The sequence below is a fragment of the Mauremys mutica genome, chromosome 6, assembly GCF_020497125.1.
Source record: "Mauremys mutica isolate MM-2020 ecotype Southern chromosome 6, ASM2049712v1, whole genome shotgun sequence".
NCBI classification, from domain to species: domain Eukaryota; kingdom Metazoa; phylum Chordata; order Testudines; family Geoemydidae; genus Mauremys; species Mauremys mutica.
Window position 1 is genome coordinate 110,633,276 of NC_059077.1, and position 27,237 is coordinate 110,660,512.

The 27,237-nt window shown below is 38.9% G+C and overlaps 1 protein-coding gene across 3 annotated transcripts; it reads right to left on the reverse strand.

Moving 5' to 3' along the window:
• Positions 1-558: 558 nt before the first annotated feature.
• On the reverse strand, positions 559-26,863 carry C9orf72 (C9orf72-SMCR8 complex subunit). Of its 3 annotated transcripts, none has more exons than XM_045021976.1 (11): positions 26,742-26,863; positions 21,226-21,712; positions 17,667-17,726; positions 16,604-16,699; positions 15,842-15,906; positions 12,753-12,825; positions 6,851-6,967; positions 5,125-5,360; positions 4,511-4,568; positions 3,334-3,443; positions 559-3,237 (listed from the first exon to the last, which is right to left on the reverse strand). In XM_045021976.1, exons 2-11 carry the CDS (start codon positions 21,667-21,669, stop codon positions 3,051-3,053), a joined length of 1,446 nt encoding a protein of 481 aa, XP_044877911.1. In that variant the 5' UTR covers positions 21,670-21,712; positions 26,742-26,863; the 3' UTR covers positions 559-3,050. The 3 variants fall into 3 exon arrangements, with proteins under 3 accessions (XP_044877911.1, XP_044877910.1, XP_044877912.1); XM_045021975.1 differs by lacking the exon at positions 26,742-26,863 and adding an exon at positions 26,480-26,659; XM_045021977.1 differs by lacking the exon at positions 26,742-26,863 and adding an exon at positions 26,204-26,445.
• Between the last annotated feature and the right edge of the window lie 374 nt (positions 26,864-27,237).

Genomic DNA, 27,237 nt, shown 5'->3' on the forward strand with positions numbered 1-27,237 from the left:
TGTGACAGCGGCTTACCAGGGATATGACTGAGCTGCCAGTATTCCCTAATATACATAACCCACGTTTTCAGACCTGAAAACAAGATTTTCAAAAACAGGCTCCTAAATCTATATTCAGGCAAGTAAGTGGCAAGTACTGAGAACCAAATAGCTCACACTAACGTCAGCTAGAGGTTGATCAGGCCCCAGTACAAGAAGGGAAATTTAAATTAAGTAGTTTTCAACTGGATTTAGAATTTTAGAAGACTAACATTTTTAAACAGTTACCACAGCCATCCTTTATTTGCTCACAAAGACACCCGAAAGGGTTGGTTAAGAGTTTAACTCCCTTTATCATTCCACCCTAAGACCCTGCCTTTGGAAGAGTACAAATATTTTCTTTCGTGAAAAAGGGTCTTTCCCCCATTTTTAAAAGGGCAAATGATTACATAATTCACTCCATCTTCAACACAGAAGTATAGTTCTTCAGCAGAAGCTCCAGAAGGACAAATAAAATCCACACAGCGTTTACTAAAAGGCCTCCCTTATACCACATAATAAATTTGACAGCACAGCATACAAATGCATTAATAATTTATTCACTGTACAGTCCGCATCCATGACAATAGTGCAACAAAACTAGCATTTGAATGAGTTCCAGCAGTTAGCTGTTTCAAAGTGAAAATGCACAAAAACGTTTTCAGTAAACAATAGAGCTTTGCTGTTAGTAGTGTCAGTATTAAGTTTTCAAAGCTTAATCACGCTACAATAATTAATTCCAGCACTGTGTCTAAAGTCAATTGAACTTTAGCACCTTACTTCCATTTCAGAAATGTAATGTCATCTACTTTTAGTTCTTAATGCCATCTGAGAAGCCAAGCAATACAGACAATTTATGAATTATGCCATTTTTAATAGGCAAACTGATTAAAAATATATGAAGATAAATTGGTGACACATTAAAATGATCTCTGTATCATTGGGCTAAGTCAGCATAATTCTAACAACAGTTTTCCTGATGAGACGCTGGTAGAAGGAAGCCCAACAGCATGAGACATTTTGCAGGGACTCTATGAAAGTGTATTATGTTTTTATTTTTAAGATTGACTTGAATTTTTTTTTTAAAGTTAAACTTTAATTTGTGAGAGTGATTATGCATGTAATAAGGTAACTATGCATGCACACAGCAAGTAATGGTCATTCACATGTATAATCTTATTTTCATATGAAACTGTAGTAACTGCACATATGTATTAAGTACACAATGACATACTATACTTTTTTTTTCCTATTAGAAGTCCTAAATATTTAGATTGTAAAATATATTTTCCTATAAGAAAATGACAATCACATTTTGGACATTAGCTATTTGACAGTATCCCTTTTAACATCAGAAGAGAGGATATTTTAGAAAAATCCATTATTCTGAAGTGTTGTGTCTTATGTCTCAACTAATGAAACTGAGTTAGAAACTGAGTAGTTCACAGAGCAAACCCATCCTATAAAAAAACGTTATAACAAGGGCGTAAGTAGTAAAGCAACAATGGCTTTGCCTAGATTCCCAGTTACCAACATAGTTCTTTGGCAAGGAATCTCTCATCATGGAATATCAATAACAGACTACATTTACAGAAGTAGATTCCTGACTTTTTTTTTTTTTAGGGGGAGGAGAAAAGAAAGGAGAGAAGACAGATAGATAGCAGCACACAATGCAGATGCATCACTTAGCATAGTACACCATGTAGCATGATGGCAAAACCTGAAAAGCATCTGGGGAATCTGAAAACTACATCCAACAACTCAGATTATTCAAGTAAGAAATGCTGTGAAAGCAGGTAAAGTACATTTCCTGACTTCCTGCTGTTCTTTATCTTCTCTATGCAAAGCAAAACAAGTGGACTGAGAGGTGAGTGTGTTGACATGGAAGAGGGAGATTAGCATCTCACTGAACCAGAGTCTGTTTTTCCATCAACAATGTTAACTCCTATTAGTTAACAGCCACATCGATTCCTGAATGAAGTTATGCTGAACATATGACAAAGGTAACATGAAAAGAAAGTGTCTATCTTGACGTTTGGCTATATTCCAGGGGTTATTTCCAAAAAGAACAAAGACACAGGTGGTCTAGTGTTTTAATGTGGCCTTTGTTTTTATTCATAAAAAAGAATAGGAGCAGATTATAAAAAGAAAGGTTGGCAATGGCTATGCAAGTGTAAAACCTAATTTTCCTGTTTTGTTTTCTGAAAGAGCTCAATTACGTTGGGTCATTAAGCACTGAAATGCATGATGGTTCAACACAGTCAGTGACAGAAAATCCTGGTGGGCACTTATACACGCAAAACAGCTTAAAAAATGACCCCGTTTTAAAAGCAGCATTCTTCAGATCAGTTTGGCTTTACAATCCACTAGAAGACAGCACTCTGCCTCCCAAGGATAATGCTGTACAGTTTTCTTTCATCTTTAGTTTTGTTTTTTTTAATATCCTTTTAAATGCATCACATAAAGTAGCAAAAAAAGTTTCTGGTGAGGTTGGAATGGGGAGCAGGGAAGGTGTTTTTCACACTAGCCCCACACATAAGAAAGAAGACAGAACAAAAAAAAGCGTTAAAACTGTTCTTCCAGTTTCTGTTTCACAAAAGGCAGTGCCCTCCATAATGGAGAGGATAAGAAGTATGATTTTCTATGACAACACTGGGAAATACTGATAAGATAAGGAGGGACACAAAAAGAAGAGAAATGGTGGGGAAGCTGTATGATCTCTCAAAAGAGTCAATACAAAAGCCTCCCTTTAAATCAGTTTAAGCCAGAACTGTGGCAAAGTTTACACAACAAACCCAAAATATCATAAAAACTACTGCAATATTTACGTTCACTGTAAACAACAAAAAAGGCTCTTTTGAAGTGTGCTTCCCTAACTGAAGTGACTTTCCCTCTAATACTCCCTCCCCATTTCGACTGGATTGTAGTGTAACTTGCTTTCAGTCACTGCATTAGAGTGCAAGACTGTGCTTATCAAAAAGGGAAAAATGGTGTTTACATTACTAGCTTTCTTTCAGCAGCATACAGGATCTTTAAAATGTCATTAGTACATCACGTTCTTGTACACTAGTGTAGAAGGGTCTCCCAAAGATAAAGGAATGTAGACCAGGTTTGATCTTCTCAGCTAAAGCCATTATTATGTTAAGATCGCCCTCTGCTGTTAAGTCAAGGTCTATTTTTAAGTTACGGAGAGACTTAAAAGGCTTTTTTCCTTTCTGCCTGCAAGAGTAAAGAGAAAAACTGTTACAACACAGGAAGATTTCCCAGTGAACAAGAAATTCCCACCCCCTCCCTTCTATTATCTTTTTTACTTACGTATCATCCTCTATGTACTTTATAAGAGTTAAGGCTTTTCTATGAAGGACTAGCAGAAACTGGGCAAGGAAAGTACTCCTCAGAGACAAGCCAGGTTTCAAATGAAAGACCTGTTAAAAATTACAGTAGAAAACTAAATTACATGCAACTCAAGTTTCATTCCAGGAATGTGGAAACTAAAACACTGAACTAACATATATGTAACAGTTCCTAATTATGCTAAAGGAAATGTATAATCATGAAAGGATTTTAGACTCTATTCGGACAGATGTGATAAGTTAAGCTGTTCTGCCATTCTATTAAGACAAATCATGTTTTTGCTCTTTTTTTACATTACTTGAAATGGAGCAGACTTGAGTGATTATACAATGCTGCAAGTTCAAGCAGTATTATACAGCAATAGGGGGTGTGCCTTATTCTTCACAACTGTGTCTAGTATTTTCAGTGTTATATTAGTACTGCAAATTAAGCTTGCAGTGTTTAATAGCCATCTATTTGTATTACACAGTTACAAATGCAGTGTTAAGTATCAGAGGGGTAGCCGTGTTAGTCTGGATCCGTAAAAGCAGCAAAGAATCCTGTGGCACCTTATACTAACAGAAGTTTGGGAGCATGAGCTTTCGTGGGTGAATACCCACTTCATCGGATGCAACAATATGCAGTGTTGTTGTAGCTGTTTTGGTCCCACCTTGTCTCTATTACACAGTCAGACATTCTAAACTGAGACCAATTTCTAATTCTACGCCTGGTTGGGTAACAATTCCCTGCTGAAAGGTACTGTTCTAGGCTGAGTGCACCTGGGATTCTAGCTCCGCCCTCCCCCTTACACATTTTCACCCTCCAAAAGTCACTGTAGTCATTTCTGGACACAGTCCCTCCAGTAAAGTACTTTCCAGAAAAAGACCACAGCTCAACAAAAATGGCATGTTGGCACTGTACATACTCCGTATTATACTACTTTTTGATTATTATAGTCATAGAATGACAGCTATTTTATAGGAACCTGTAATCAGCAGGTCATTACATTTCTGCACATGTTTAGAGGAATCTCTCTTGTACTACTATTGTTGTGCTTTCAAATAATGCAGGGAAGGATCCATTTGTGTTAAAATATTTGTTATATGAGAGTAGAGAACTGTTTTTCATCTTTTGCTCATTCTGAAAGAACAGCTGTTACCTGCTCCAGGAAGGCTTTTACTAATGTATCACGATGCAGGACATCCTGAAATACATTCCTGTGAAGAGACAACAAAGAAAGCATGACATAATGTGATAAGGAGGCACTAAATATATTATATTGGTGCCTGGTAATAGCATTATAGTTAAGGGCCTGACAGAATTTAAAACAAATTAAAAAAAAAAGTCAGTTTTAGTGAATTATGATATGGGCTTTATTTTAAAAAAGTTACTTTGGAATATGAAACCGAACTTTTTCAGCCCAGATGCACTTAACAAAAACCAGGTAAGCCAATGTCAGCTGTAAATGTACTTAGCTATATAGCATACTTATTTATTATTATTCAACCATATCAGATTGAATGGGATGTTATCAGTAATTTCATTGAGATGGAGTGCTAATGAAATACTGAGCAACAGGTACTACTTCTGAAGTGTTTTTAACCTCTTATAACCCATTCCCCAAGAAGAAAACACAGGCTGTTTATCCTGATTGAGGAAAGCATTTGCTGAATAAAACAGAACTGTATTTTATATGAAAAGGTCTGACAAAATGCAACTACACTGTTATGCTGTCCTAAGCAGTATAATTTTGAAAGTAAGGATAGTACATACAAATCAGGAGTGAAGCTTTCATCTGTATGGATAGTGATATCCTGAGCCATCTCTTCATCTGAATTGGCTCTCCAAAATGCTGCCAGCTCGGACCTCATGTATCGCCGTTGGTTATAGATATGCTCATGGCAAGGGGGCATCTGCTTCACTGTGTTGACATCCACATCTATATGTGTAGTAGGATATGGAGCATACATTACTTGACGGAAGGGCAACACAAAGCTTCCAGTTGCATCCTGTTACAGCAAAAAAGAGTTAGAGAAGTCTCCGAGTTACAAAAAAATACAGGTATTTGAAACAACATTAAAGCACCAGTCTTAAGTTTAAAACAGCGTGTTTAAATGCATTTCATTTTAGGGGTCTGTGTGTTTATAATTCTAGTTAAACCCTGTTGTAAAACAGGGTGGTTGTTTAAAGTAACAGCATACACATAAAATATCAAAGTTTTTGGAGGGGGTGTTGGAAAATAGTGACGTGCACATCACTGCATTGTTTCATAACAGTCTTGTTGCTGGTAACACCCTTCCAGTTCTCATGCTGCATGATGCTTGACATTAAAGTGAGTTACAAAGCCGTATGGGAAAGGAGAACAGCAACATCACAGCAATGAATGCAGCTTTAAGTGAGCAAATCTGCTACCAAGTGAATTGAACAGAGGTCAGGAGAGAATACCATACAGCATTATACAATATTTATCATGGAGGACGCATGACAGCATTTAACTTTAGCCTTCTGAATTTGAGAAGTTTGAGCATGCACAAGTTTTTTTCCATAAAAATATTTTCAGTGAAGAGAACATCATTTATCTTCACTCCTTGTAGAAAAGCTTTAGAAATTCTCTCAACACGTAAGTAGATAGTGCACATAATCAGCATTTGAAGTTAGGAACCCTCCACCCAAGTGCACACTTGCTATTGAGAACAAAGAACTACTTAGTTTACCTAGTTAGGAGGCAAACAGGTTGAGTTTTTATTTGGTTTTGATAAAAGGCATTGTCCCCCTCTAACGATATTGGTACTGCTAGGTAAATACAATAAACATTAAATGTAAAAATGTGGTTCCCTCAGGTGCCTATGAAGCACCATTCACTCCTATGGCCCTTCATAAATATTTTGAAACTATTTTTCATAGTATGCTGGAGTGCTGGAGACTAACATTCTTTTCTCTGAGTCTGATTTAGCTAGCATATGCAAATTTTAAACTCTTGCCTATATGGGTCTATGATCCCCCCAAAGTAGTAAATCTATAGATTTATTCCCAAAGTGAAGGAACATGACAGAAACTATTCCTAAAGGGAACGGACAGTACAGAGGAAAAGTTTGCTTGAAATTCGTGCATCCCTAGAAACAGCTTTAAGTCATGGAATATAGGTAATAATTTATTACTTGTATTACCATAGCACCTAGGAGCTCTAGTCGTAGCCTAGGACCTCATTGTGCTATGAACTGTACAAACATCAAAGAAAAAAGGACAGTCCCTGCCTCACAATGCTCTCGCTCTAAGTATAAGACAAGATGCAACAGATGGATACAGACATAGGAGAGAAATCATGGTTATAATATTAGCATCAGGAATCAACAAGTGAAGAGGACAAACTTCTTAAGACAATAACATATTTAGGTATTTTCAAGTTAAGATGATTATATTAAGAAATTGTAGGTTTCTGGATACTGGAGAAAAGAATTTAGAAAAAAAAAAATCAAAAGTCACAATAAAATTGCCTTACCTTGAGCAATCCTTGTACAAAGAGTCCTGATTCATATTTGAAGGAAGATTCATTTCTACAGAGTCTGGAACACTTCCGTTCTGATGGAGTAAGAAACAGACATAATGTCCTCACTATCTGCAATACAAAAAGTTTTGTAAAAAATAGGCAGATGTATAGTAAAGAAAGTATTGATCTTAGAACACAATTCAGCACAGATTTCAAATAAGTGATTATCCAAGAAGTTCACCACACATTAGAAAAAAAGAATGCTACAATTATGTCAAATAGTTACATACTGACATCTAAAAGTAGAGGTATTAAAATTAAACCACACTCAAGACTATATATTAAATGAAAATAACAGAACAAATATTAAATGGAACATCTAAGGTGGCATAGTTTAATTGCTTAGAGTCAAGAAACAGAAGTTTAGGTTACCACGGCAACATCAGCTTTGGCCATGTTGTACATCCAGTATAATTTTTATGATATGCTTTAATAAGTGTTCTAAATGCTCTTACTCAGAAGATGAGAAAAAGCATGGTCCATGCTGCACGGAACATAGAGTGGAAATAGATAATGAGCAGCTGAATGACACGATGAAATAGAGCAGCAAATCAATTATTTGAGTTGTTCAGCAAATGTCTTGCTCAAAAGATGCTCTTGCTGTAGGAACTTTGACAGCGAATACTTATGTCAGAAAATGCAAAAACCTGCTTTAATGATGCAGTGATAGGTGTTTTTGCATTTTCAGAAAAACTAATAAAAATCATGAAATCAGACTTCCTGAAGGCATAAGTATATGTTTATTTTAAGCACTCCGTCTAGCTGCACCATTAACAGAAACATAGTTCAAGGAGAGAGTATTTAGAAGCGCTGCTGTGGTTGTTACACAATATGCTCTTAACCTGTTTTCAGACATGCATTTCCCCAGCTTCTATTCTTTTTAAAAAAATACTGTGTATGCACAGCATGCAATTTAGATGCCCACAATTTTTTCACTAATTCAGACTTCTTTTGCCACAATAATGCACATTTCATGATATATGTACATTCTCCTGCTTCTACAACCCCAAATTATTGCTGAATAGCCCTGTTCAGCAGCTTTTGTCTGAGAGCTCAGTCATTTTATTTTTTCCTCTGTTTAATCTACTTCTCATTTCCTAACAAGGAAATTGTTGATCTGATCAGAGATGCTCTAAGTATTAAGCGCAAAAAAAAAAAGAAGAGCTACAGCTCTTTAGTAATTAGTTATTTTAAGTATCGTGTTTAGAATACATACGTATTTTAACTGAACAATGTACATATAGATTATTATTTAATATTGCAGTAGTGCCTAGGACTCCCAGTCATGGAGCAGGACCCTATTGTGCTAGGCACTGTACAAACTAATAAGATGACTGTACCAGCCTCAAAGCTTACTATAACCATGTCCTCTTGTTGTAAGCATATTATATTAATATTAGTGGGTATTACACACACCCACTTAAGAGACTGGCTTCCAGAACTAAAAAGAAGTCTGACATGAAGAAAAGTTCAATCTTGTAAAATAAACTGGAACTCAATAAGAGGCACATCATTAATTCAAAGCATAATCAAATAAAAGGACTGCATATGGGTTTCTTACTTATAAATGGAGTCAGGGCCGGCTCTAGAGTTTTTGCCGCCCCAAGCAGCGCACTGAATTGCCGCCCTGGGCTGGGTGGGGGGGGGGGCAGTCCGTGCGCCCTTAGGGCGGCAGGCGTGTCTAAAGGGCTCTGGGCTCCCCCTGCGGGGAGTCCAGAGCCTTTTAACTCCCAGCCGCCGGGAGCCCAGAGCCTTTTAACTCCCAGCCGCGGCCGGGAATCAGAGGGCTCCGGGCTGCCCGCCGCGGCAGGGAGCCCAGAGCCTTTTAACTCCCAGCCGCGGCTGGGAATCAGAGGGCTCCGGGCTGCCCGCCGCTGCGGGGAGCCCAGAGCCTTTTAACTCCCAGCCGCGGCCGGGAATCAGAAGGCTCCGGGCTCCCCGCCGCTGCGGGCAGCCCAGAGCCTTTTAACTCCCAGCCGCGGCCGGGAATCAGAGGGCTCCGGGCTCCCCGCCGCGGCGGGCAGCCCAGAGCCTTTTAACTCCCAGCCGTGGCCGGGAATCAGAGGGCTCCGGGCTCCCCGCCGCTGCGGGCAGCCCAGAGCCTTTTAACTCCCAGCCGCGGCCGGGAATCAGAGGGCTCCGGGCTCCCCGCCGCGGCGGGCAGTCCAGAGCCTTTTAACTCCCAGCCGCGGCTAGGATTTGCTGGGGCGGGGCGGCGCTCTGGCGGTTGCGGGTCAGCGGCTCCGGTGGACCTCCCGCAGGCATGCCTGCGGGAGGTCCACCGGGGCCCTCTGCCGCCCTCCCCAGGATGCCGCCCCAAGCGGGTGCTTGGCCCGCTGGTGCCTAGAGCCGGCCCTGAATGGAGTTCTCTGAATATATTGCCTCTACAGAGCCACACTGCAGCGTCATGCCATAGTTTCATGAGACAAACAGCAGCAGTAGTAGTAAGTATTTACATTACTGTCAAACCCAGAGGCCCCAATACAGATTGAAACCCTATTGTGCTGGGTGCTATACAGACACACAAAGGACAACCCCAGCTCTAATAGCAGCGTACAGGTAGCAGTCATTAATGGCACACATGCCCCACACCTAAAATGTTCTAGGACTATATGTTACTACAAAGTCCTTCTCTCCATTCCTTCTCAGCTCCTCTGACTTAAAGGTGCAAATTAAAGGCCCCCCTTTTGGTGGAAGGACAGAGAGGGAATTCATCTGGAAAATTCAATTTACTGATAAATATAGCTTTATTTTCTCCATCATGAGTTGCCTCTGCAATTCTCACTGTAGGAGATTAACTAGCAGTATTCACACTATGGGGGGTGGACTGAAGAATGGCTTAATTAAATAGGAATCAAAGGACAGTCCTTCTGATCCAAGCATCTGATGTATCCCAGAAGAATGTAAGAAAAATGTTTTGTCAAAGTGTGAATTCAACTCCTAGCATCAACCTGCTATTTTAAGACACCTTTCTAATAAAAACACAAGGTGAGTAAATTAATATCTTTTATTGGATCAACTTCTGTGGGTGAACATGACAAGCTTTCGAGCTACACGAAATTCTCCTTCAGGTCCGGACGCCTCTGTGTAGCTCAAAAGCTTGTCTCTTTCACCAACAGAAGTTGGTCCAATAAATGGTATGTCACCCCCCTTCCCTCTCTAATATCCTGGGACCAACACTGCCACATCATCATGCCAATAACCTTTCTAATAGGGACTCTCAATACATGTAAAACTGGCACATCTGCATAACTGTAACCAATTTGTACATACAAATCCATTCAGAAAGCCTCAGATTTAAAAGGGCTTCTTCCATTTCATTTTTCCAAACACAGCTGAGCAGGTTTTCTAAAAGTATTATTCTTTTAAATATGTAGATATGCAGGGTGGATTTGATTTAAATCACAATTTAAATCACTACTCAGGAAGACTCGATTTAATCATGGTTTTCTACATAAAAGTGCTTTCTTGTTGGTTGTTATAACCTTGATACATATGCTTCACAATTCAGAGATAGATGTAGGTTTCATTTTTAGAAGGTACACTACATTTTTAAACAATGATTTATTTTGAAAACTTTTTTAGTTTTATAGCTATATCAGAAAATGAATAGGTGTTTGGTTATTTAATTTACCAAAGGTAATGGAAGCAGATATTTATGATGTCATTGGGAGGTGGACTATCTCCAATTCAACAGGTTAATCATTAGTATTTGGAGGATTTTCTTGCCATGCTGTATTAGAAGGAGAACATCACCAAACAGACATTTAAATTGTTTTATTTAACTAAAACAACAACGTTAGGTATTCTGGATTTTTCTCTTCAACAGCAAACATATAATATTTAAAAAAAACAAGCATATGTCCCTCACTTCTCATATTTATCTCCAGACTTCTTCTCCTTGTCCAGATCTATTACGCCCCCAACAATCTTCTATTCATTGAACTTTTTGAAACTTTGCACTTTTTATAGAGAGGTAAGGGATTGAGTCTATGTACACAAATTTGCAGAGGGACAACAGAGTTGAGGTCTGTTATTTCTCACCTCTATATATTATTTATTTATTTAATAACGTTTTTGCTGTTAACAAGCATGTTACCTCTAGAGAGACAAATCCAGTGCGAGAAATGCAAAACTAAGCATCTCTGATGATATCTTCTAGACTGAGCACTGAGTCCCATTGGGAAGATAGAAATATTAACCTAAATAATCTATACAGAAGCCTGTGAACCCCATAAAATTGTGTTCCCAATCAATGAACTATTAGAACTTATTTACAAAACCTTTCTTAAACATTACATGAATATATTGTCTCATACTATAGAATCAGAATTTATAATTCCTATTCCATGATGAGATTTTTGAATTATAATGTATCTTTAGATAGGTTTTTCCTCAAAAAGCATTTTATCAACAAAAAAAAATCCAACTGAAATAAAACAAATCCGATTTTTAAATTAAAAAAAAAAAAATCATGGATTTTTATCCACCCTGTAGCTGTATAATCACCTGACAAGTCAGTAGGCTTAGGAAGAAACAGTTACTTACTGTAACTATGGTTCTTCTAGATGTGGTGCAGACATGTATTCCATTTAGGTGCGCATGTGCTCAGCCCACCAGAACTGGATAAATGTGCCTAGCAGTACTTAGAGAGAGGTGGTATTGGCGCCTCATAGCTGTAGCCCTTCCCCCGGCTACATGAGGTGGTACCGCCCCAACCCTCCCTCCGTTCCTTTGCACCTGTCTTTTTTTCAAAAAAAGTGGTAGGTCTGGGGAGAAGGCAGTTTGCCATAGGAGTCTGCAACCAGTTATTCTTCTGATTAATGGTAGCACCACTGAGATGGCTGTCTTCAGAGAGAAAGCATAAAGAGCATTATCTTGATATTCCTGGCCTTCCGCCTTAGTCCTCTTCCATTAAGGCATTCAGCCAATGCTTCCTATACTTTCTGATCATGGAGGTGTAGGTAGCATAAAGCAAGCATCCTTTTGATAAGTTAGTTCCATAGACACTCCAGACAGCAAACATACCAATCTACCAATGGGCATCTTGCTATTGCAGGACTCAAGTTTTATAAGTTTGCACCTGCACTTTGGATCCTTCATGTTTCCACTGAAACTCAGAACCTAACTGAGTTTACTGACCAAGTCACTAACAGAATTCAGTTAGTCCTGTTTTATTTTTTACATTAAATTATTTAAAATATGTCATTTATTTATGATTAAGACTATGAGGATCATGGGGAAACTATAGTACAAAACAAAAGTGCAAGGAGAAATCAAAGACCTGAGGGTGGAGACGTAGAAATTTGCATCTTACATATGCATGAGTGACTCAAAATAGTTTGGTGCTCATTAGATATTGTGTAAAGGCGATTTATGATCCAGAATTACAGCAAGTTTTACTCTGCAGTCGGGTATTCAATATGATAAAATTATGCATAGATTCATTTATTTAGATAAAATCCATTGCAATAGCTGAAGAGCTAAATGTTAATCCAGATGCCAACAGTTTATGCATATGGCTAATAAAAAAAAAATCTAATCCTAAAACTATAGCCTCATTTTCCATATTTTCATATACACAATAAAATAAATTAGTTGTTAAGAATTGTCAGAATACAAATGATAAATTATTTTTCATACTCAATTGCCAACCAATCATACAAATAAAAAAGCTCAATAGTAATACAGTGCTGCTCCCTCCACATCAAATATATTTCAGGGAAATATAAAATGTAACTGAATAATATTTTACTTCTCATTAATTGCCACTTTTACATTACTGCAGATAATCTGCTGACAGTCCAAATACAATAATCAGAATCCAATTTTAAGAATTATAAAATGCATTTACCTTATTAACTTTCTCTGCACTGCTACCTACAACCACAGAGCAACCACAAGTCTGCAGGTGTGAACTGATGGCACTGCAAATTAAAATGAAATACAGCTTAATAAATACAACAGACTACTCCAAAACAAGTGCTTCAACATAATTCTGTATGCAGAAATGAAAAACAAAAACAAAAAGAAGCAGGCTTCAAACAGACTTTTCTTTAGTTACATTACTAAACTTTTGGATTTTCATAACGTCTAGATTTTAGTACGATTCATTTAAGTAATAGCAATCTGATTTTTTAAATATTTCTATGAAGCCATCCTGGCTGAACTGAATTAAGTTACTGGAAGGCTAACTCAATTATGGGTTTAGTGTCGAAGAGTATAAGGTAATTTATTTAGATAAGCAAAAGTAAAACTATACCTTCAAATTAAGGGAACTTGAATTATTCTGTGATTAAACAGCTTTCATTGGTAAAGAATATAGGCATGACAGGTTCTGAGTCTTGCTTCTTTCAATTACTAAACACATCATGGCTTTGATCCCACAAGCATCTGTTACCACATATCTCAGTACAAAAAACCAACACCACTTCAGGATCTAAGGTAGTACACAACACTGAAGAGTTCTTTGTATGTATGAATATACTTCTGCAGTTGCATTTTGGAGTTCCACAAGGATGCATGACTGCTTAACTTACACGGTCAGAATGATTATAGTCACTTTGTCAAGTCCAATTTTTATTCAATGAACAAAAAAATCAAAATATATACTGAAGACATAATAAGTTTAAAATTTTAATCTGGCAAAAGCCAGGAAGCTCCCCTATTTCTTAAGGGCATAACTGAGTAGTGCAGCACAAGATGCTCAGTGCAACAGGCTATTTGCAATGTGTAGCTCTGGTGCATACACCATTTGGTTTACTGAATCAGTTACAATGCAGCTATTCAGTAATGAGAATATACAGTGAACAAGTGCTATTTTCTGTACCTATATCTTAATCAAAAACAAAAGAGTGAGGTACTGTTATTTGTTGTACCGGAGCCATACTAATAGAATGATGCATTATTACAGGATCAATTTCTCTTGATGTGTCTTGGTGGAAATCAATTCACCTACAATAAACCATGTAGTGATATGCACTCAATGTGAAATTGTGCTCTGTAAAATCATGACTGGTGTGGAGAAAGTAAATAAGGAAGTGTTATTTACTCCTTCTCATAACACAAGAACTAGGGGGTCACCAAATGAAATTAATAGGCAGCAGGTTTAAAACAAACAAAAGGAAGTATTTCTTCATGCAATGCACAGTCAACCTGTGGAACTCTTTGCCAGAGGATGTTGTGAAGGCCAAGACTATAACAGGGTTAAAAAAAAAAAAAAAAAAAAAAAAGAGAAATCAATGGAGGATGGATTGTCAATGGCTATTAGCCAGGATGGGCAGGGATGATGTCCCAAGCCTCTGTTTGACAGAAGCTGGGAATGGGTGACGGGGGAGGGATCACTTGGTGATAACCTGTTATGTTCATTCCCTCTGAGGCACCTGGCATTGGCCACTATCGGAAGACGAGACACTGGGCTAGATGGACCTTTGTCTGACCCAGTATGGCCATTCTTATATTTTTCTAAAAGCTAACTTGCCTTAAGATTGAAAACCTAACTAAATCCTTGCAATAAAGTGCTTTATGAACACTAAATGCTATGAAACTGCTAGGTATTATGAACACAGACAATGTTTTATTTGTGTAGTACTGTGAGTGTTAGGTGCTGTACAACACAGTGACAGTTCTATGAGCTACGGACTATCTAAATTCACCAGGCAATACAGAGATGTTTTGAGGAATGACAGAAGATCAATAAAAGCAGCAAAGAGTCCTGTGGCACCTTATAGACTAACAGATGTATTGGAGCATGAGCTTTCGTGGGTGAATACCTACTTCGTCGGATGCATCTGACGAAGTGGGTATTCACCCACGAAAGTTCATGCTCCAATACATCTGTTAGCCTATAAGGTGCCACAGGACTCTTTGCTGCTTTTACAGATCCAGACTAACAGCTACCCCTCTGATAGAAGATCAATAAACGCCCCCATTAAAGATGGGAGTGTGTTATGTGATTTCCTAACACAAGAGACATTTGTGTACTGATTTACTAATGGTTAACTATTTTTATGTTAAAGAAAATGGAAGAATTAAACGTTCTGAGTACAGAAGAATGTGCATGATATTTATGGATTTGTCATTCTTTATCTGTGACTTTAACCCATGACTTTTCCTAAACTTCCTATGATATAACCACTACCTGACTTATTGTGTTAAGAAACTCAAAACCCTTTGTCTATGTCCCCCGCTTTATACTTTTAACAGTTTCCAGGCTCCTACGCCATTTTCAAAGTAATATAACCCTTATCAATTAATGCTTTATCTAAGCATGTCATTCCAGTGATAATGAGCAGTTGTCCTATACTCATGCCAAAATGGGTTGATAGAGATCAGCACGCAAATTTTAAGAGCCATCAATCCACGACCATTCATTTAAAAAGGAAACAATCTTAATGATATCGCTTAGGCAGACATATAAAGAAGCGATACGAGCGCTAATGTCTCCTCACCCCAAATTAACCCTTAACCACCAATACAACTAGATTCTGCAGAATTGGATTTTAAAAAAATTATTTTGACATATACTGATGTTTATTTTTAACCATTTTTTCTATTTAAATTTTCACATTGGTGGGAAATTATAGGGAGAGGGGTTTCAGACAACAATTATTTAATGACAAACGATACTGAGATTCAAAAAGTTAAAAGCTTTGTTACTGGTAAAACACAAATTGTCAACATTTCATGTCAAAATATACAAAGCAAATATCAAATCAAATGCTTGCAAGCTCTTAAGCAGCATTTTTCTTACTTGATAATCAAAATTTACAGATAGACACTGATGGACAGATTTTTTTTTTTGCTTTGTGCATATCTGGAGAAATCAACATTTACCAATAGAAATCTAATCCTTCTAAGCCTAAAAACAACCAATTAAGAGACACTGGCATCATTTACTTTTAAAGTGGTTTCATAACAGCATAAAACAGAACAAGACCGTACCTGAGGAGAAAACCTTCATGGCAACTGTCCCCAATGTCATCATCATTTAACACTGTGTCACTTATCTGGAGTGCAAAGGAACAGAAAGAAGGGTTAGATGATGTGGTATAACAAGCCACATTAAAAACATTTTATTTTGGATTTTTAATGATATGTGGTGATAGCTTAAGTGAATCCTAGACAATCTCAGTTTCACAATTGTGAGGAATCAAGCATGTTTAAGACTCACAAAAATACAGCTCTTCCTGTTTTAAGCCATTAACCTCTGAAGGTCAACAGATATTAAGAGACAGAAAAGAGTAATTATATCGTCTAATCCATTTCTCCCCAGCTGAACCACCACTGATATCATTCCCAACAGTATATTTTTAGTGCTTCAATCAAAATATTTTAAACTGGCCCAAGTAATGGTGTTTCCTCTCCTGTCCAGGGAAGGATTATTCCACATTCTAATAGATCTCACCATTAAAACTCTTTCCCCTAATATTAATTTTATTTGATGACATCCTTTCCTTTCCCTTTTTAAAAAGCATAATACAGTTGACAGCCAATTTTGCTAAGTGTTGATCAAAAATTATTGCTACTACTCAGATATTTATGAGAAATTGCTATTAGCAAAAATACCGTTTAGGAGAGTTTCCTTGCCAAACAGTTGAAGAGCATAATGACTTATGGTATCAATGATTTATATTACCAAAGGCAGCATTAATAAGAGTGGCATAGTTGCTTCCTTTTCAAAATGCAGCAAACATAAGGACTTACATTTATTTCTTCTGGAACACTGTGTGATTTCATAGATGAAAGAAGTTCCATTACAGGAATAACTTCTCCTGTCAGCATGGGAATGATGCTTTGGCCCTGTGCAATAAACAACATGTTGTGAAATAAAAGCATAGCATGCAGTATAGAAAGCTACTAGTAACAGAAATTTTTAACACTAAAGACAGAACAATTTTAGCTTTTTTATTTTTTGGTGGGGAAGGTGGCAAGACCACAAGACTAGAAGGGAGCAGGAAACTGATACATATGTTTTTCAGTTTTGCTCATCAAAAATAGCCAACTGGAAACAAGCAGCTGACTCAGTAACAAGAATATTTATAATTAGTTTCAAGGCTTTTATTCTAAATACCCAATCAATTTGGCTTGACTTGGACAGGGTAGATCTAGAAGTAGGTGACTGTATCATAGTGTATTAGATATAATTATCAGTATTGTATTTCAAAAAGTACATGTTTTAAGAGACAAGGAGACAAACAGATACAGGCTCATTAGCTAGATTAGCATCGGAATCAAATGATAATTTCTCTGATCTTATACTTTGCAACAAGCTCTCGGGTTGTGCTTTCACAAGTATTGCTTCAGAAACCAAATTTTCTTTGTAATCTCAGCCATGAAATCTATAATGACTTATCTCTTGGACAGTTACAAGATAATAGTTACCAAGCATCAGTACTCTGATCCAGCTGACTAATGACCTAGCAAAAACCTACCCATGAGAAAACAAGGGTAGAAGAGTATAAATGTAAGGAAGCTGCTACCTTTGGAGAACATCATGTTCAAGTAAGTGGCCTCCCCATTTCTGAAAGGTAATATTCTTCACAGATTTCCACTTTACCCATAAAGCGATGGGATATAATTTCCTTCAATTTGGTCAGAGCTTCCACCATCTTATCTTCACAAAGACTGCCTCCTGTGCATGGCAGCTCACTCTGCTAGTCCAAAAATATCTTCCTGGATCCCAAAAATAAACAGCAGTACCGACTTCCACAGTTCCAGTAATAGCTTTCTGATGGTATGCCATATGCAGTCAGTCAGTTACTCTTACCTGATCCTCCATTCTCTCTGTGCTTTCCAAGACAATCTTCTGGAAATGTTCTTGCCTCTCCTGAGCAAGAGAAGCAGTTAATTTTCACACAAGTTATAAAAGCTCCAGTATTTGGCTATACAATTTTGCACCCATCAGTCAACTGGTAAATTTTCTTCCCTGTAGAGTCACACTTCTTTGATTCACATTTTGATGTTCAAGGCATTTTCCTTTATAGAGTTATTTTGTGGCAAATACTACCCCTCCACTCCCCATCACCCGTCCTCCCCATAAACCTCTAACTTGCGGGGGCGGGGAGGGGAAGCTGAAATAAAACAAAAATATCCTTCACTCTCTGATCACGAAAATGGATGGATCTGTCTCAGGGAAAATAAAGATGCTGAATTCAGCTATGCTGATTTTTACTTATTTTTTTCACTGCAAAGGAGTAAAGTTGTTCCAGTTAACAAAACAAGGGAAAAATGCAATCTTCAAGAAGAGGAAACTTATTTGCTTTTGGGTAGGGGATTTGTTCCATATCTTGAGATACTGGCAAATCTTTAACACATTAACTGTTCTAGAACTAAATATTGCAGACATCCATGGAAACGTCAAGATACTTCACCACAGGATACACAAGAGGACACACCAAAAATTCAGCGAGAACTCTGGTAGCATCAAGTCATCAGAACCTCAGTAGTGAATATGATGATGAATGTAATCATTTACAACAATTCAGCATAAAATATGCTATGAAAACTTGGCCCTAATGAATGGCACAGTCAGAACAACATTATAGGCAATGAATATTCTGCATGCTCCAGAGATGTCTTCTTATAGAAGCTGAAGTGTTGCCACATCTTTTGCAGGTTTACTCATTAATCTCCCGTGACTGAGAAACTCAAGGCTGATCAACTGCAGAACAGAAAGCTTACATACCTCCTCAGAATAGATGAGGAAAGAAACAAGTTAGAGTAGATTTCCTCCTGCCAATGATAAAACCTAAATGAATCTGAAACAAATGCCTGTGAAAAACAACATTGGTGCTATATAGATCCCTTAAAGGCACTTCCCCTCCTAGACTTAGGCTTCAATGAGAAATAACTTCCTTGACAAACAAGATTCTTGGTTTTAAAAAAAATGTCAGTCTTCATGTATTTGAAACTGAACAAATTACTAGAATCCCTTTTCTCTTTTGAAATACAGCTGCTAGGAATTATTGGACAAACACATAAAACTTCAAATATCTAGCTCTTACAAAGCTAAACAAGATTCTAGACCTATTTGGAATGACTTCTAAACAGTTGCTTGTCTGTCTATGTCCAGCATTCTAAACATTGCTCTGCATACATCTGAATCTAATTGGATGTGTCAATGCAGGATGCTATTTCAAATTCGTAGCGAGTTTCTCTCTCCTAATACAATCTGGTTGGAACTGCTGACCATCCTATGACAAAACTCTTGAAAACCTGGAAGATAAGGTATCCGGTAGGAATACCTACGCACACTGGTGGCATCAATTAAGGCAAGACTTCAAAACATTTGTTTTCCATTTTAACCTGGCATGTTGGGTTAATTGATAACTGATGCAGAAATCTACATTTGTTCCAAGAGACACAGTATTACACATTTTCCCATTTTAATAATTAATATTTAAATTTTATATTATTATGCCCAGAAACTGTCAGACACTGGTATCTAAAATGTATACAATGCTATATTTGTAATCTACATTTTTAGAGCATCTATCACTGAGGTGTCTCTATTGCGGGCAAGGATTGAGCTGGGATAGAGATAACGTATGTAGAAGGGCTCATAACTGCACAAAAAAACCCACAGCTAAATAACTTTCTTTCAGAGCTTGGCACTCTGCCACTGAGCCTGTCTGTTCCAAGAACAGCTGGTGAGAAAACAAATAAATAAAGTCAAAGATCTCACAACTAGTTTTTTGGGGTTGACAGAACATTTTCTGCAAGTTCCAGTGCAGCTACAACTCCATGATTTCATCATGAAAATCTTTAAATCTGTACATCAGGAAACAAATATATGACTCTTCCAAAAATGAAGCATCATGTTGAGTTTGATCATTTTGCCTCAAAAAGGTCAAAGCACAGAACACCACAAAATGAATTAAAGATCTGTCCACAAGCACAAGACCATGATAAACATAACTAACCTATGGTTGTTACAGAATTAACTGCTAAACAACATATTTGAGTTTTAGGAGATAGGACTGGGCATGAAATATTTGTGATATTGCCCTCATCTAGAGAAAATGAGAGTTTAAATACCTATTCTTCCTTTGTACAGTATGACAAAAATCAAGACTAGACATGCTGGAAGACAAGTTTCCACAGGTTATCCTATGGAATCAATGAGTACTCGGACAAATGGGAATTAGGAGATAAATTACTTGAGTCTCCTACCTCAAAAATAGAATCAAATAACTTTTAAGAGGTGCTCTTTTATAAAAGATTTTTTTTTTAATTGTCTAGGTCCTAGTACAAAAGATAAAACTAGAATTTCCCCCCATCAGACACTTTAAAACAACGTCAAAATTTACCACTTTTTCAAGCAAAATTATAAGACACTTATTAGCTATGAAGCACTGGGATTCTCTTGCACAACAAAATTATACTGAAACAACGTTTACTGTATGAAGATAAAGCAGCTTTTTCTTTTTTTCCCCTAAAGCATATTCAGTCTGCAAATAAGCTTTTACAGCAAGACCGGAACTGAGTTATGTAATCCTTGCACACAATTTGATTAATAAAATTGCCTTTGGGATTCCAAATGAACTGTACTTGTACTAAGTGGGAACTTGTGTCTTGAATCCTTGATTTTTGTTATGAAAGTGTGTTTTTTTCATTTCCCTTGGTTCTGTTAGTTTTATGCAACGTTCCTGCATCATTCTAAAAGTTCATATTTCCTTGTCATTTTAAGTACTTACGTTAGTCATCAATATGTCTCAAAAACCCTATGTGCAGGATGTTAATACTCTGTCTATGGATTCAGCTTACTCAGCTTTTCGTGTTTTGGAATCAAACACACTAATAGCATCTTTCCAAAAGGTGTTGAGGACGTACAGATCCAAGTACCATTAAAGGCTCATATACATTCTCTTAGCTGGTGCTTCGGTGCAGCATAAGGAAATTACACAGGGTTTTTTGTGCCCACAGTGTTTTATTTTATAAAAATAAAAACAACACAATTTTTATCATAAGCACGGGGAGGTAAAAAATGTTTTCATAGAAGGCTAGCGTTAACTGAATAGAACTGTAGGGGACTTCAGGCAAGTCGTTACCAGCCCTGATAGGAGCTGCATGCACTCAGGAGCAGGCCCTGAATTTGGTAGCATTAGGATCAATTTTTAACATACAACTCCAGCAGTTGTATTGAGGTAGAGATTTTATTTATAGATCTAAGCGAGTTTGTTTCTTGGATTGTTAAGTAATGTGACTCAGGGAGATAGTTGCCTTTACAAAGCATATACCTATTTTCTATACTATGCAAGTTCTCTGTGTTGATTAAACGTCTTATCAGGTTTTTAACATTTGGTTGCAATGAAGAACAAACCTACCTTATGCATCCATATTCTTCCTTTCCTTATAATATGCGTTAACCTATCAACACACACTCTGTGAAGAGGAAGATAGAAGCCAAGTTCACTTTGTGGAAGTATAATTGATAGTCCATATGTACTTCTGTCCCCATTCCAGTTTCCATCAAAGATTAATGACACAATAATTACTCCTTTTTCTGCCAAGACAAAAAACTTCACATCTATTGCTCCACACTCTGCATTCCTAAGTATTTCCCCATTCAGTGTGTGATTTGCAAGAAAAGTTATTTCTCCATCACTGAGAAGCATCTGTTCTGTCTTTGGGGCCCAGATGTGTCTGACTCTAGGTCCAAGAATATTGTCCCAGTAGGCAAAAGTAGCAGCTAGTAATGGTGAGTCCCCATTCAAGGAGATCTCTGTCTTGGCAACAGCAGGAGAAGGAGGTGGACAGAGAGCTGACATGACTGCTTCTTAACTGTCACATCATAGACATTTTTTCCATCACCTAGAAAACAAGTTTTAAAAGAGAAAAGAGATTAGCAGTGGTTATTTGTTTCCCCCTTTCCTTCTTCACTAAACAGATGACAGACAAATTTTGATTTCTACCTTACGCATTTGGGACTCTATTCTAATCTCCGTGTATGAATGAAGTCTACTAGCACACTTTTGACTTAAGTATAGTTTGATTTAAGTATGGTATGTAACAAATCTGTTACATACCAGTGGGATAATAAAATAAATCCTGTGTTTGAATTGAACGACATAATTGTTGATTAAGGCTCTTTCAATTCCCTATATGAATACACTAAAACCAATTAGTATACATCAAATATGAAGCTACAGCTAATTTTTGAGAAATTACTTATATATTGAATATTTTCATGAAACTCACAAATCAAGTTTATGTGCCAGACACTTAATTTAAAGTGTTGATTTCTAATTAGAAAGCTGTAAATCTTGACCATTTTATTTGTAAATGCTATCTAGATACCATGACAACAAACAGACAATTTATAAATGCTATTTAATAAACACAGATACCACGTACTATTATTAACAGATAGACTTGGTATGATTTGGCATATGTTGTCTCCCTGCCCCACACACAAACAAAAGAATAATTAAGTTAAAATCACTATTGATTTAGTGAGGAGCCACATCTTCCCCATATGAGTAAGAAAGGTTTCTGCTCAGAAAGGACCTAACACTCAACCACTAAAGCATCTCTCTTGAATCAGTTACATAGTTATCTACATCCTGCAATTTCTGCACGAGCATCAATTGCTACTGCTGTTTATAATATACAGCTGAAGAAATTTCTTCCACAAAAGTCAGATTTTTTTACTCATCTCTGCAAAAAATATTATAAGTGCTTATACACTTAAAAAATAGCACATTTGCTTAAGTATTTTCCGGTCCTGCACTGAGAACCATGCAGGCAGATCTATGAGTACTTGCAGTTTTCAGAGCATGACTGGAGCTTAAAAGAAGAAAAACATTCATTTACCAAGTTCAATTTCTTAAGACAGATTACATAGCGTAACGACAGATGCACTTCGTAGATACTGGCGAGACACTATTGCCTCACCCCCAAAAGTGTCAAACTGTAAATGCCTCAAAATGTAAATAATTTTAGGAAATACAGACTTGTTCATAGTTAGACAACATATACATTTGGGGTGTGCAACAGATAAAGCATATATTAAACTGCAACACTCTGCATAGAGTCTGCAGGAAAGACACTAGCATATTCCAAAGAGAAAACTGAAGACTCTGAAGTTTAAGGTTGCTTGCCACAGAACTTGAATTGGGATTGAGGGGAAACAGATGTTTTATAAACTGTAATCAAACAAGCTTCAAAACATGTCTGAAGCAGGTAAATCAGGGTTTACTTCACAAATATGTTGGACTTGCAGAGTTCAACACAATGAGGATCAACATATTAAAAAAAATAGTGAGTCAGAAAAAAATTCCTCACAATGGAGAAACAACAAGGAGTCCCTGTGGCACCTTAGAGACCAACAAATTTACCTGGGCATAAGCTTTCGTGGGCTAAAAGCTTATGCCCAAATAAATTTGTTAGTCTCTAAGGTGCCACCAGGACTCCTCGTTGTTTTTGCTTATACAGACTAACACGGCTACCACTCTGAAACCCGTCACAATGGAGAAAAACACAAGATAGAAGGATATTAGCAGTACTAATGGAATATTGACAGTACCGACCCTAGGCACTTATTAAATTACTATTGACATTTTTTCATTCTTAAAGCACAAGACCCTGAGTGACTACTGACTCTTTCAAACAGCTCTAGTGCTTTCTGGTTTTAGTGACTTATGCAAATTTCAGAACGTTTTTCTCCTTCATCCTACTATCTACAATCTGATCCATTTTATTTAAAACATAACACTTGGGTGGCTTATTATCATTACACCTGGCTGAAAAAAGATACCTTTTCTCAAAAAAAGGTTTTTGACCAGCTCTAGTTGTAATATTTTTGCACTAAGCAGTATATTAAACAAAATTTCAACGTATCCTAAGTGTTTGCCTCTTCCCCCTAGCCTATGTTTGTCTACACTTGAAATGCTACAGCAGCACTGCTGCAGCTGCACCACTGTAGTCCCTCAGTTACTCCTGAGGGCATTCTGCACCAAAAAATTAAAAACTGTGCAAATTTTATTTATCAAATAAATTTGGAAACTCTAGCATGGCACTGGGGAGCACAGACCACTGGCTGCACAGAGGTGGGAGATCACTGTGAAGCTCTCCATGGGGCAGACTCAGCATTGAGGCTGCACCCAACCCTGTCACAGCGCAAGGACTGGGCCTGCCCCAGAAACACCCCAGGGCCCTGCCCCTCTCTGTCGGGTGCACCAGGTGTGGACAGGGAGGCTCAACAAGGCAGGATCCAAGTGCGGAGGGATCGAGGTGTGGGTTGAGAGGGTTCTGCATGAGGGCAGCTCAGTGAGGGGGTTCCAGGTGCAGAGGTGGATCTGGATGCACAGGGGCTTGCTGCGGGGTTCTGGGTGCAACGGTAATGGGACTCTGCAGCGGTGTCCAGACGCAGCTGGTTGGGACTCGGTGAGGTGGGGGAATCTGGGTGGCTTGTCTAGGTGGTTCAGGTACAGGGGGAGTGGGACTCATGGGCGAGGTTTCTGAGTGCGGGTGGGAGGGTGATGCTTGGCAGGAGGGTCTGCGTATGAAGGGGTCTGGATGCACGGGAGCTGGATGAATGGGGGAGCAGCTCTCTGAACAGGGGGGGGGGGATCTGTCCCCCTAGAGCTGAGGAGCAATGGGTGCAGGAAGTGGGGGTGGAGCTTGCAGAGCTTCCTTCAGCCGGGGGGGAAATCTGGGGGTGGATCTGACTCGGCCTCAGATGCTGTGCAAGGGAAGAGGAAGTTCTGTCCTCCCCAGCCCTAGCAGCTGAGCCCGGTGCAGAGTAGGAGCCACCAGAAAGGTCATCCCCCAGCCCTCCTCTTGCTCCACAGTGATTTCCCTCTTTGCCGGCTGCCTTGGGCCTCCGAAACATACTGCTGGGGAGGGTCACATGACTGCTCGTGGCTTCCCTGTCAGAAAGTCATTTTTCTGCAGGGAAGCAAAGTAATCTGCGGTAGAACATAAATTCTGTGGATGCGCAGTGGTGCAGAATTCCCCCAGGAGTAATTCAGTGTATACTACCTACGCCAAAGGGAGGGATTCTCCCATTGGTGTAGATAATCCTCTTCCCTAAGAGGGCATGTGAAAAATCCACACCCTGATTGACATAGTTAAGCCAATTTAATTTTCTAGTGTAGACCAGGCCTCTATCTATATCTGAGAGTCTCTTCCTCTTTGTATGCCACTCTCTCGCCATTCCACTCTTGTGTTGTGTGCACTTTGCCTTTCAAGCTCTCCCTCTAGTTTTCCCCCAAAAAATCTCCTCTCTTTTCTCATAGCCTCAATCTTTTCATTTTCTAAAAAGAGTGTACTGACTTAAATAAAAGCAATTTAAAATCACCGATTTTAATCATTATTTAAATAATCAATTTTAATTCATTTTTGTGCTTGTATGTTCTTTCTTTAGGAAAATAACTATTTATTCTCACAGGCTGGTAACTATTAAGCCATGTTGATTAAAAACTAAGCCTTTGCACTAAACTTGGTGCTTCTTAATGTTAACCAGGATACGCTGTATTTATACACATTTTAAGTTATTTAACATAACTTACATTTATTCATATTCTTTTATACATTATTTTGTTAGAAAATGGTGTATGACTTTTTTACATGATTAAATTCTCTAATGGAAATTCAAATAAACTTTTTTCTTATGTATCAGTATTTAAAAAAATTAATGTATCAAAACATATTTTGCATTTAAAACTAACATTTATTAAACAAAGGAATTATTAGCTGCCGTTGGTGAACTGAATTGATTGTTTCTGATCATCATGTCCTCCAAGATTTTAGAACTATTAGATCTCATCCTTATACCTAATTTTTATTCATAGACTGGAAAACAAGTTTTCTTGCTTCTTCAACTCACAATTGGTTTCTTAATAAACCAGTCATTGAACTAGTTGAATGAACTGAAGAAAATATTCTCTGTACCAGCAGAAGAGGCTACTGCTGTCAAAAAACTGGCAAGTGACTTTTGTCAGTTCTGTGGTTTGACTTTATTACAGCAGCAAACACATACCGCTTAATATTTTTTGTATTTCATTTAAATTTCAATAGATTGTAACAAGCTTAGGCCTTAACATAGGCTGTCAATTTCAAAATTTAACTTTAAATTTAATAGAATTTAGATTTAACTAAAAACAATGTATTTATTTTTTGAAGGCGCGACGCTACTGAGTTATCCAGCCTCTCCCTTCTAACAGGTTATTTTGACTGGAGTGAAATCTGCAAAGCTCAAGCAGAAAGCTTACCCAACAAGGAGAAGAAAGGCACCACAGCACAAAAGGAGGAAGAGGTGCGAAAGTTACTGCACAGCCTGAGAGACAGATCCCACCTTACCTCAGAGTGTCAAAACCACAGAGGCATGAAAACATAAGCTACCAAAAGCAACGAGACACACTCGACTGGAGAAGGAGGCTACTCACTGCACCAAGGCGGTGGGTAATGGCCACAGGTGGGCAACAGAGCCATGCCCCACTCACACCACCACCCGCCTCGCGTGTGCCGCTAGAGCTCGAGGCGCTTCCCAAGGGCGGTCGCTCTCACGATCCCCTACTTCTCAGGTGGAGAAACTGAGGCACGGGCGGGTGAAGCGAGGCGCACACGGTCACCCACCAGGCTAGCGGCCGAGCCCAGGTCTCCCGTGCCCCAGTCCAGGGCTCGGTCCACCGGGCCCGGGCGGCCTCCCTGTAACTCTCCGTCGCACAGCCTCCCCCCCGGCTCTCGGGGGCAGCCCCAACCGCGCGATGTCCACGGCCCCGCCCCCCCAGGAGGCGCCCGCTGTCCCTGACGGCCACGGCCACAACGTTCCCCTCAACCCCTGCGCGGGAGGGGGACTCGCCCCAGTTATCCGCCCGCCCAGCCCCCCCAGCCTCACCTGCGCAGCCGCACTCCCCTCAGCCGCGCGCCGGAACCACCACACTGTACGGACACACAAGCCACGCTCGCCGCCGGCCTCAGGCAAATCCCCTCGCGCATGCGCCTCCGCGCCCCTCCCCCGCGGGCCCGTCTGTCTCGCGGGCGCCCGCGCGCTGGCCGCCGTGGCGCGCGGGCTCCCCCCCCGCTCCCGCACGCGCAGGCGCGCGAGGCCGGGAGAGAAGCCACTCCGTGCGCGTGAGCGTGCTGCTGCTGTCGCTGCCCCCTGGCAGTCTACGTGTACGGAGAGGGCTGCCGGGTCGTGGGAGGTTACTGTGTAGCACTGATTTTTGCAACCCCTCAGCTTTCAACCCCTGCCCAGCATAAAAAACCATGTTAGTTAGCTCATAATTCATTAAAAAGAAGGGGTACTTTTTACTTGCCTCCTGGATTGTGGCTTTAGGGGTCAGGGCACATTTTCAAGCTTTTCTCTCTATGCCTTTTTCTTTTTAAAAAAT